At 34.5% G+C, this 12814-nt stretch overlaps 1 protein-coding gene across 1 annotated transcript; it reads left to right on the top strand.

Annotated features, from left to right (window-relative positions):
• The first annotated feature begins 4963 nt into the window (after positions 1-4963).
• On the top strand, positions 4964-11232 carry TDRD15 (tudor domain containing 15). The gene is given in 15 exon segments (XM_060169991.1): positions 4964-5384; positions 5387-5628; positions 5631-5927; positions 5930-6074; positions 6077-6868; positions 6871-7322; positions 7325-7460; positions 7691-9280; positions 9283-9489; positions 9492-9560; positions 9563-10012; positions 10015-10157; positions 10159-10354; positions 10357-10559; positions 10561-11232. Coding segments are annotated over 15 exon segments (6015 nt in total).
• Positions 11233-12814: the final 1582 nt, after the last annotated feature.

The raw sequence follows: 12814 nt of genomic DNA, 5'->3' as shown, positions 1-12814 counted from the left end.
CTACCGAATTTCTTGAGCCCAGTAGTGCATGTTGTGGTCTTATATTTTAAAAAAGATCATTTTGGTTACAATGTTGAGAATAGTCATGAATGGGGGTAGGGTAGAGTTAAGGATAGAAGCAGGAAGACAAGTTAGGAATGCAGTATTACAGATGACAGGAAGGTAGTTTGGGCCAGGGTTGTAGCAGCAGAGATGGAAGAAAGTGTCAGAATTTTTCTGTGCTGTGAAGATGAACCTAATAGGATTTCCTGATGGATTGTGTGTGGGATGCAAAGAAGTGGAGTCAAGGGTGATTGAAGATATTTGGCCTGAGCAAATCTTTTTTATGTGGTAGATTATATTGACTTTTAATTGATGTCAACTTTGTTATACCTTCATTTTTTTGTCTGTGATTTTCTAAAATTTTAATTTTTTTTGTAGCCTCTAGGTTTTGTCTCTTGAAGAAAGCTTTAATTAGATTATTTTCTACTAATTCTCTTAGATGGTTTTAAAAAATTAGTTCTTTATCTGTTTGGGATTTGTTTTTGCTTTTGGTTAAGCATTTTCTCAACCTCTGCAATATTGTCCCTTTGGTGTGGATAATTGTTTTTTTGTGGGAGGTTCTTCTGTGTATTGTAGGATATTTAGCAACATCTCTGGCATATACCTACTATATGCCTGTGGGAACGCCTGCCCTGACCCAGGCCCAGTTATGACAAGGGAATATATCTCCAGACATTGTCAAATATTCCCTGTGGGACAATATTGTCCCTGGTTAAGGAACTACTTCAATAAAGAATTTTTTTTTTAAAAAAATTGAAGCCCTGATTTTGAAATACATAATTTAAAAAGTTCTCTATGCTGTTTTATTTCTCCTGCATCAATATCCTGAATATTGATATTCAGGGTAGAATATCAAAGACCTGAATCTAGAAACCATTTAGAATGTATGGAGGAGATAGGAGGAGGAAAACCAAGGCACAGACGCTTAACTTGAGCCAGTCTTTTGGAACATGGTAACCTTGCCACAATACTAGTCAGAGTTTGACCAGAATTATCTTAAATTTTGAAAAAGGAAGAATAAGCTCATTCTTTCCTGTAAGGATGCTTTACCTGTTATTGTTTGTATTTTTGGTTTTGGATTTGTATCTTTCACCTTTTATTTCTTGTCCATGGTTACATGGGTTAGTTGAAAGAGCAGTGTGAAACAGTGGGAATAATGTACATGGAGAACTGGACTGAATCAGAAAACATAAGTTCAGACTCCTAAATTTCCTTTATCTTCACTTTTTTGATCTGAAAAATGAAAATCTTATTGAAAAGATCAGTTAAACTAATGTACTGGAAACTTTTTAAAAAATGTAAAGCATTATAAGGAGCTCTTAATATAAGGAAAGAAATCCAAATTCCTTTTAGAAAATTTACAAATTTTAAATTTTAAATTATTTATATGGCTCAACTATATTTCTCTTGGATACCCCCCCCCACTGGTCTAGACTTATTAGATGTGAATTCATAGAAAACAAATCCCAAAACAGTAAGAGTGACATCATCTATAATATGTATTCTATAGAATCAGGGAATTTTAGTATAGGAAGGGCTTTCCATATCAATTTTAATAGTGTTTATAGATTGTATTTTTGCAAACCTTAGGGGAACTGTGATGCTGTGGATTTTTGACGTAAATTTAATTCATGAGTTTGTGAATTTTGAATTTAACTTTTAAAAATAGTATGCTTTTTTAAGAAGAAATAAAACATTTAAATATATACTAAAAAGCAGCGATGAGCACTAGTTAGTGCCATCAGATTAATTTGTTAAGTTGTGCCTCTACTATATTTGAACTTACCTGTATCTGATCATGTATAATTGTAGAACTATTATATATGTCTGAGCCTGATTTTTTCCCCAATACTGTTATCTAACACAATATTAAGGCAGATTATATGATGGAGCTGCTATAAGACTGTGTTCATCAGAATGGTTTCATTATTCTATTTACTGGCTTTGTAATTAAATTGTATAAATTTATGAAATTATTAGAACACCACTTGTGAATCTAATTTATAGATGTTTTATGTTTTCTGTTAACTTTTTGCACCTTAGGTTAGGTTAAGAAGGATTTCTCCTATTGCAAAAAAAAAGAAAAAGGTTAGAAAAACCCTAATTTAATTCAACCCTCTCATTTTACAGATTTAGAATCTGATTCTAAGCAAAAACAGTTCCCCACATTTCATACTATTAATTGAGTCTTAAGTAAAACTCAAGTTTTCTGATGTCCTACTCTTGTGTACAGAGTAAGTACTTTCTGTGACTATGTTAATATTTTAAGGAATATAATATTGAATAGAGTTTGGCTCTAGAACGTCTTTATTTAAGTTATATCTTTAAATAATTGTCCCTTGTATAAAATAATTGGTTTGGTTTTAAATTTCCTGTTTATTTTTTTCCCCTAATTTTCTCTGAGTTGTTATAGTTTGATCTTCAGATACACAAGGGGAGGAGCTTTATCCATGACCCAGGGAACCTTCTTCATGATTCTATTGAGCAAGCGTTGGAGAGGCAGGTGAAGAAAGCTGATTGACATTCACAGAATAGGTTATTCTGTCTACCTGATTAAGAATCTTTTCCATAGTGAGCCCTTTGGTGTGCATCACATGAGACCTACAGATTTTCTTCATGTGCCAATTCTGAGAGGCTAATCCACATGCCTCTTCTTTAGACTTGTTTTGTTAACAAATCCTCCAGTCTTGCTCCTTCAGAATTACTAATCATCCTGCAGAAATTATTAATTATTGCCTACTAATATGCATAAGTTCTTAACTGAAGCAGTTTCTTTTTCAGGCAAAATAGATGTATTGGTAGTCCTGTCAACTGTGAATATTTCCTGGAATGCAGTGCTTCAGCAGTCTGTTTCTGGACGTTAATGCCACTAACTTCCAGATTTCCAGAGCATGTGCAAATCAGGCTCAGATTTTTTTACCGCCTTCCTCTGTGAAACTCCCCATGAGGCCATTTATATTGTTTGAGGGAGGGATAGCAGTGTGGAGGAGCAGGTTTCTGGTAGTTTGAGTAACCTGACCACGCGTATTCCTTTGGGCTTTCTTTGGCTTATTTGGTAAATACCCTATTCATTTAATAAAGGAGTCCTTTTGGCGACATTTGCTTTTTATACCTAAAGAGTGTATTGTTCCTGAAAGACTTACGTATTTTTTTCTCTTTCCTGTTTACTCAGGTGAATAGTCACAAGACCCTTTGGGTAAATGCCAGGAAGAATGTTCTTGGTATATTCAAGTACATTCAAGCACAGGATCCTTTCTTAACAGTACTTGGTCTTCCCTTCATGTAAGGTATTATAGGCCTATAAACTGACTAAAGTCTGGGAATTGAGTAGAGACCTGTGACTTTAAATAATGGCGGCTTTTCTGATCTGAATCTTTAGTGTATATCGCTCATTGATTTTTATTCTTAAGGACGCCAGGGTCAAGTGAGTATTGTCTGGAATCTGTATAGATCAAACCATGCTGATTATCACACCAAATTAATTATCTAGGAGGAAATAAAAACGATACTCAGTACCCAGAAAACCCTAAGTCGTACCTTTTTCTCTAGCTTTCCAGTGGCCTGTTTCACTTTGTGGACTTGGGTCTTAAGTCTTAGAAATGGCTTCTGTTATTTTATCTCTGAGATAACAACATTTATACTTTGATAAGGTTTTATATTCCTGTCCTTCATGCTCCTCTTCCATCTTTTTATCCTTCTGAGTTTTTGGGTATTCTCTCAAAATATTCTTGTAGTCTATTTATTTTTATTTTGTGTTGGCTTTCCCCTTTGCAGTTTTGAATCTTATGTGTGTGTAGTTTTTCCTAATTTCAGTTGTTGCATCTTAATGACTACTTAGTCATATAAAAATGCATTATTCTCTTTTGGGCTTTTTAAAAACAGGAATCAGAGTTTTGAAAAACAATTTTTTTTGCTGTTTCCTTCAATACATTTATTCCTGAGGGGAGCATTTCCTTGGTTTCTTTTAAGTGGTTTCCTCATTTGTTTAGCTCTAGTACTTTCTCTCTCTCATCCTCATAGAAAGAAATTGTCAACTATTAACTCAGAGTCTAGAGGGAGTTGGGCTGTGTTGGTTCTTACCTGAATTTGGGGACTATTTTATACTTCTTGAATATTTGCATTACAGTTTTTAGGATCCCAGCAATCTAGAGAAAATTAGCTGGAGCCATAGTTATAGTAGAGAGCTTTGCCTCTGTGCTAAAGATTTCTTTTCCTCTCCCCCTCCCTCCATACTTTTTGTGGGTACCCATGTCAGTGACAAGGCCTGGATGTACTTAACCTGCCTCAGGGTCTTTCCATGCCTGTCTTTCCTTACTGGTGTCCGGGACTCAGCCAGTTGCCCTCAGAGAAGAATCCTGGAGTTGTATAATGATGCTGATAAGGTCCCAAATATTGCTAATTGACACAGAGTGGGGAGTGTGAACAGTGTGTCCCCTGTTGGTTCACCATCCAACCTTGCTTCTAGCACTCACCCCCTTGAATTAGGGGTTGTTGGAAGAGGTCTGAATGAGGGAAAGTAGTTTTCTTACAGGAGGAGAGGAGTTTTTCCAGTAGTTTTTATTTGGCTTCCTTTTATTATACCATATCAGTCCAATATCTAGTAGAAATTTGTTAGTCTCTGAAAAATATTGCTTTTTTCTGTTTTCCAGTGATTATATATATTCTCCCTATTTTTTATGTTCTTTTGGTTGTTTCAATGGAATTTTTTGAAAGTGTGGAAGGCAGTGAACAGTTAAATGCATTTTGTTTCTCTTCATCTTGTCCAGTGTATATAACTTTTACCAACATGTTCAGTTTGGTAAATGCAGGCAAAGAATTATTTTTAAGATTTGTGTTTATATACATATAAGGCTAATTTCATTTAATTTTGACAGCTGTCTGTCCAGAAGCTAATAGGTACTTATTATTTGCTTTTTAGAAAATGGATTCTACATCTCTGTTACCAACATTTTTAGATGTGGATCTGACAATATCACATATAGAATGTTTTCCCAAGGACGTTCTGGTGAAATTTCAAGGCAGAAATAATAGTGAATGTGAGTTTGACTACCACATATTACAGAGGGAAATACAGCATATTCCAAAAGTAAAAAATAATGTGGACATTGATGAATTTTGTTTGGTAGAAGAAAGAATATCAGGAGAATGGCAGAGAGGAAGAGTTGTGGAAAAGAAAAATGATCTGTATACTGTGCTCCTCATAGATCGCGGAGAAGAACTGAGAGTTGACAGTAGGCAGGTTGCTTCAGCCTGTGGCAACTTATTTGATCTACCACCATGGGTAATGTTTGGCATTTTTGCCAACATATTACCAACTGGGGGAAAATGGTCTCCTAAGGCTTTGAATTCAAGTCATTGGTAGGACTACAAGTGAAAGGTTGTGTACGAGCTATTTTGCCTCTTCAGATGATTCTTCTTGAAGTGCCAAAAATTATATCCCAGGTTCTTGAATTACAATTAGGGAGACTTACTGATGGAGATTCATTTTGTCTTATTGTGGAAATGGTAAAAGAATTCCCCAAACAAATGCCAGATTCATTACAACATAAAAGACCTGAATTATCATTAAGTAATAATACTTATACTTACTTGATATTCAACGTGTTCTGGATAATTTGCAACCGTCTTTGTCAGTAGGCAGCATTGAAAGTGTAAAAGTATCATCTGCCGTGAGCCCAAGTAAATTTTATTGCCAACTAATTAAATGGATTCCCAAGTTAGAAAACTTGACAGTGTGTTTGACTTTGCATTATGATATTATCAGTCAAGAAGGTAGTCCCACATGTGATAATTTTGGAGTACTTTGTGTTGCCAAAAGGAGAAATGGACAGTGGCATAGAGGAATTCTTCAGCAAATTCTTCTTGCCCAATTCTTCAGCAATTCTTCTTGCCCAATAATCAAGTGAAAATTTGGTTTATGGATTATGGCAGTAGTGAGGCTATACCCTCAATTCACATAAAGAAACTTAAACAGGATTTTATTTTAGTACCATTATTTTCATTTCCGTGTTCTCTGACATATTTACACAGTCCAGAGATGCAAGAAAATTTCAGCTAAGTGTATTTAAACAAGCCTTGTTAGGACAAATAGTATATGCACACCTTGATTGGTTCAGTAAGGATGAGCATTTGTATTATGTAACATTACAAACTCAAGAGTCTACAATTACTTCTAAGTGTCTGCTAAAGACCGTAGGCATCCAAGTACTTTGTCCAGTGTCTGATTCAAAAATCTCAAATATGTTGAGGGAGACTAGTGCCTCAGATGTAAACAGCTTTGCAGTTGAGAGTTTTATTGCAAATACTGAATGATCGATAGATTCTCTAAATAAAAAAGACACTTTGAAAGTAGATTTTCCTATTAAAACTGTAGAAATGGAGATAGAAGCTATCTACATAGCTTTTGTAGCGTATGTATTAAACCCATCAAATTTCTGGGTATGTACTAATGAACATCAAAATGAATTTCAAGATATAATGAAAAATATAAACAAATTTTATGATTTGTGTGAAAATGATGAACTGATTCTAAGAATTCCAGAACCTGGATTATTTTGTTGTGCTAGATACAGCAAGGACAGACGTTTTTATAGAGCTGTCATTACTGAAATTAATGGTTATAAAATTAATGTTTATTTCTTGGATTACGGAAATACTGATTCCATACCATTTTTTGATGTAAAAATTTTGCTTCCAGAGTTTTGTGAGTTGCCTGCCTTAGCCATGTGTTGTTCACTTGCATATATATTTCCCGTTGAAGATTTATGGATGAAGGTAGCAGTTGATTATTTTTTAAAAATTGTCTTGAACAAAGCAATTTTGCTTCAAAGAAGTATACTGTAAATATTCAGAATATTGAAGCCTCAGAAAATATTGATGTTGTCTCTCTTATGTTACAAGCTGGATATGCAGAATATTGGGAAGTAGAACCAGAATGTTGTCCAAAATCTGTAAGTGAATATTCAGTGTTAAATTTAAAATCTAAAAACAAAGTAAATATTAAGAAAGTTATATCTGCCCTTCTTGAAGGACCTAAACCTGAAAAGTACCATTCAGATAAGCTAAAAGGAAGTAACTTTTCTTTGTTAAAGTCCCCAGCTGTTAACTTCCTAGATTTAAAAAACCCTTTCACCTTGTCTGTGAGACGTGAGTCACCATGGCCTTATAAAGAATATGTATTTAAACCAGGAACAGTCCTTGAAGTTAAGTGTTCTTACTATTATGGCCCAGGTGACTTCTCATGCCAGCTGCAATGTAAGTTAGAAGACTTAAAATTACTGAATTATTGGAACAACTTCAGGATTATTATAGTGTTCATTCTGATCTTTATCAGATTGGGCAGATTGCTTGTGTTGCTAAGTATTCTAAAGATGGGAAGTGGTATAGAGCTGCTATTTTGACTCAAGTATCAAAAAAGGAATTTGATGTTGGGGGCTTCCCGGGTGGCGCAGTGGTTGGGAGTCTGCCTGCCGATGCAGGGAACACGGGTTCGTGCCCCGGTCTGGGAAGATCCCACGTGCTGCGGAGTTGCTGGGCCCGTGAGCCATGGCCGCTGAGCCTGTGCATCCGGAGCCTGTGCTCCGCAACGGGAGAGGCCACAAGAGTGAGAGGCCCGCGTACCGCAAAAAAAAAAAAAAAAAAAAAGAATTTGATGTGGTACTTGTTGATTATGGTTACCAGGAAAGAGTTTTAATTAAAGATTTTTCTGCTTTTAAACCATGTTTCCTTGATTTAGAAGGTCAGGCCTTCAGATGCAGTCTTAACCATTTAGTTGAACCCATTAGTTGTAAAGTATTCAATTGGACGAGAGAAGCATGCAGAGACCTTGGGAATTTTATTTCTTCATTTAGAGGGTTATTGACTTGTGTCATCTATGCCTTAGTTCTTATATATCCAAACTGTTTATGTAATTTGGTGGATTTACAATCTCCATTTGCTAGTGCAAGAGAATTTCTTAATAATCATGGCTCTGCACAGTATAGTACAGTATCAAAGCCATTTCCATCTTCAGTTAGTCTTTACAGTTATTCTTCCTTCAATATAAAAATTGGAAGTGAGGAAGAAATATATATATCTCACATATATAGTCCCAAAAAGTTTTATTGCCAACTTAGTAGAAATAATAAAGACCTAGAGATGACAGAAACAAAAATCACAGAGGTTAGTAACCTCAGTCAGTGCCACAAATCTGATTTTAGTAAAATGAGATTGTGTATATCTAAGTATGTAGAGGATGGTCTCCCTTATAGAGCTTTAGCGATGCCGACAGGTTCATTATCTGACTTCCTGGTATATTTTGTGGACTTTGGAAATAAGCAATTAGTAGAAGAAAGTATGTTGAGGGATGTTTCAGATGAGTTATCAGAGTTGCTGTTTACACCTATGCAAGCTATTAAATGTTTTTTGTCAGATCGTAGAGATGTAGATATTCCAGCAGAAATCAATAGCTGGTTTGAAGATAATTTTTTGGGAAAACCATTAAGGGCAATAATATTGTCCAAGGAGCCAGATGGCCAGCTTGGTGTAGACTTATATGATGGATATCAACATATAAATCAGAAAATTAAAATGTTGATTCATGCTTATGGAGAAAAACATTGTGACCAAGCACAATGTGTGGAAAAGCGTCCTAAAACAAATGAGAAACTTGCTGTTTCCTTGAAAGGCAAAATAGAAAACAATTATCACCATAGTACAATAAGTAAAACTAGTCTAATAACATATTCTGAAAGCAAAATAGATCAGTTAATGAATCCCAAAAGTATATATGGCAGGCTTTTGAAACCATCAGTTTGTTATAAAGTTGAACTTGTGTCAAAAAACAAGGTGAAGAAGTCTTTGAATGATGGATTTAAAAATAAAGGTGTAAAAATTGCCCCTGGGTCTGCACATATTCTTGATGAAAGTGATGTGGACCAGAAATCAGTAAGGGTTGTATCACAGTCTTTTATCAGAGAATTAAATCAGGCAGCCTCACAAAACACATATAATCATGCTAGACCACAGATTAAAGACCTTCCTCAACCCAAAATTTACTTGAATGCCAAAGTTAAAGAATATGTTTCTAATATAAGTAATCCAGCAAGTTTCCATATTCAGCTTGCCAAGACTGAAAATGTAATCATGAGCCTAGCGGATGCTCTAAATGCAAGAAGAGCCAATACAGTGAAAGAGAGAAAATCAGTCAAACCTGTGGTGGGAGATCTTGTAGTTGCAGAATACTCTGGTGACAATGCCATTTTAAGAAAATTTTACTAGGAAATTCTTTTGAAGTGGAATTTATTGACTATGGTAACATTGGAGTAGTAAACACATCAAAAATTTATGAAATTAAGAAGGAATTCTTAACTATTCCTCAGCTAGGAGTTCATTCTTTCCTTAGTGGAGTAAAGTGGAATGAGCCTGATGAAATATGGTACAGCAAAACTGTGGATTATTTTGATTCAAGAGTAATAAAACAGTTTCTTGTGAGTTTTTGAAAAAGCATGAACAGAAATGGGAAGTAAATATAATTTGTGATGAAAATGTGTCATTAATGAACTACTGAAATGGACAGCATGTTCAAAACTACAGAAAACAGTATTGCAAATCCCTAAGGTTGTCTCTCAAAAGGTGAGCCCTATTGATAAAGAAAGGAAGGAAGGACTATCAAATGAGTATGAAGGTTCTATGATCCTTTAACCATCCTACCAACAACTGGTTAATATTCCTTTTGAAGAGTTAAAACCTGGACAACTTGAAAAGGCTGAAATACTTTATGTTGCAAAATGTGGGATATTTTATGTGAAGTTATCTAAAAATAAAAAGATTTTATCAGATTTAACAGTATTAATTACTAAAGGAGTAAAAAAACCCTCTTTTTTATCAATGGAAAATATTGAAAAAGGCTTAGAATGCTTGGTAAAATCTAAAAAAACTTTGAAGTGGTATCAATCAAAAGTAGGAAAAAAGTGTGTTGATAAGAAAGTGCTTGTTTTTTGGTAGACCATGGTAGGTATAAAATAGTGCTCTTATGTAATACCAAGGTGTTTATTAATGAAAGCAGAAATATTCCAAGACAAGCTGTGCCTTGTAAATGGATTTGGTTTGAACATTTTAGGAACATTGCCATTTGAGTCCATTGTGTGCTTAGTTGCTCATTTGGAAATAAACATCCTTTTTCTGAAATATTTAGACTCTGCCTGGGAAGTAGAAATTTTGATAGATGGCCTGTTACTTTTGGAATATTTAAATTTAAATACAGTTCATGTTGAAGAAAACAAATTTAGATCTTCAGAAGTTATTTTCAACGTCAAATCTAAGACTCCTGTATCACATGTACAATAAGATCATTTACTTGGTCAGAACTCCAAAATGGTGGGCAATATTCTGGTATTGCCACTGCTGTTTCTGATCCATCAGACTTCTTTGTTCACTTAGAAGATTTCTTTGACATAATGAAATCTCTCTTTATGTTGCTTTCTGATCTACCAGAAGACTTAGAAACAGTGCCTCAAGAGCACGTAATTCCAGGTTCTAAGTTGTTGGTTCAAATATGAATTGGAAGATCAGTGGAATAGGGTAGAAATTTCTTAAGTCTGTGATCAGTCTTTACTTCTTGTATTGATTGACTATGGATTTTCTGTTTACATACTTTATTCAGATATAAAAAATCTTAAAGTTGTTCCTGAGGAACTTCTGAATTTGCTGAGGCTAAGTTATCCTTGCATCTTATATGGTATCTTACCTGCTAAAGGGAAGCATTGGAATGAAGAAGCCAAAAGTTTTTTTCAAGATTTCCTGAGTAAACCAGGCTTAGTTTTTCAGTTTAGGGAATACAGTTTTGAAACAAAACTGAAGGTAGATATCATTCATGAGAAAAATACTTTGGCAGATATGTTAGTTGACTCTGGTCTTGCAATTTATTCTAAAGATTCAGATCATCTCAATGCAGTTACTGCTCCTGGATCTACTAAAATCCAATATAAATCAAAGAGTAAGCCTGTTTGCCAATTGTTAGATCAAAGTTATTACAAAAGAGAAAGTATGAATTGTATGTGCACTGAGAAGCAAAAGCTGAAAAGGCAGAAAACTATAAAGAGGAAAGATGTCTGTAAGAACCTCTTAAAGAAAAGCCATATTAGTAAAAGATTACATTCTAGAAATTTAACACTGAGGAAGAAGGTTGGTAGTGGAAAACATAATCCCTGAAGTACCACTGCATTTGATACATGTGCAGCAGCTTCATTTTGGGAACTACCTAATGGTTTGAATGATAACACCAATTGCATTGAAAACATTTCTGAAAAACTACCAAGTGGAGTACAGGAAAATAATACAATGGACTTGAGAACAGCAGAAAAAGCATTGCACGTTAATAAAAAAAAATATATCAGAACATTTGAAAGGTAAGTAGCCATTTAAAAAAAAAGATTTTCTGTAACTTTTGTAGATTTTTGATTCTTTAGAAGTTTGTTATTTACTAAAATTATTCAAGTTGAAAATATCCTGCAAGATTTTACTAAAAAATTTGAATAAATGGATAACTAGAAGTGATCACTTGAATTATAAAATGATGCTTTGCTATTTTTACCTTTTTTGAATGGTGACCCTTGATAATGTAATGAAAGTAGAGGGTTTGAACCACATATGCGTGCACACATGCATGACATTTTACACATTTCAGGGATTTCACAAAACTCCTGAAGGTCCATAGATCTCAGGTTGACCTTGCTACTATTAGAGAGCTTCCTGGGCTCATTTTGAAGAATCAGTTTTCTATTACGTTTCTTATCAGATTAAATATATCTTCAGGTTTTTTGAGTGTGATTCTCAGCATAATGATAATGCAGTTGAACTTACAGAATAAGCTGACTCCAGCACATTTCATCTGAAAATTTTTAGACATCAAATTGATTCTAAAATACTGTTAAAATTTTAATATTTTTACATGCTAGAGTATTGTCAATCTGGCTTATGCATATGTATTTCGTTTTCTGTATGGATTAGTGAGGATTTTGTAGGCTATAAAGAATGTTCTCTGCTTAATGAATGTTTGTTCTGCCTGTAAATTGGTATATTATTCCATATTATAACTAGTATCATAGCCGGTTACATTCTGTGAATGAATGGAGGTGTCGTGTTTTTGTTGATGTATTTTAGAAAGAGGATTTCATTTGAATTCATATTAGATGTTTTATAGTGAATTGATCAATGCTTTAAAATTGGCCCTTTTTTCTTATTTTTGAATCACTCTTTTATCATAGTAGAGTGCTTATTTACTGTGTTCCAGGTACTGTGTGGTGATTTATGTGTATTAGCTCATTTAAAGCTTACCACAATTCTATAAAGTAGGTTGATATTAAGGTTTAAAATGGACTCTAATAACTAGTATCCTGCTTCTTTGCCTGAATTCATAAACCACTTTACAGAGAGACAAGGAGAAAGACAATTGATGAGCAACATACCACATTTATTAAAAAAAAAAGATGAATGTGGCTTATATCCATGGGCAAATGGGTTTACCAATATTGAATCAATAAACTAGACTTACCACATAGGCACAGAGGAGTGTTTCTCCATATGGGGGCTTACCCATGTAAACCTTACAGCTTGAGGTAGTTATCTCTATAAAGGGAGAGAGGAAGGAGGAAGAGGCTAATCCAACATAGATCTTTCTCATTGTAAATGGACCAGTCAGATTGCCTCTACTCCTTGTGTATAAGGGAGGAAAGAGACCAGAGAATTGTTATGCTAGGAGTGTGCCTCAATCATGAATACTTCGACATGGAAG

Source organism: Lagenorhynchus albirostris, chromosome 13, assembly GCF_949774975.1.
Source record: "Lagenorhynchus albirostris chromosome 13, mLagAlb1.1, whole genome shotgun sequence".
Classification (NCBI taxonomy): Eukaryota; Metazoa; Chordata; class Mammalia; order Artiodactyla; family Delphinidae; genus Lagenorhynchus; species Lagenorhynchus albirostris.
Note: the sequence above shows the minus strand (reverse complement) of the source record. Positions and strands in the feature narration are given on the sequence as shown.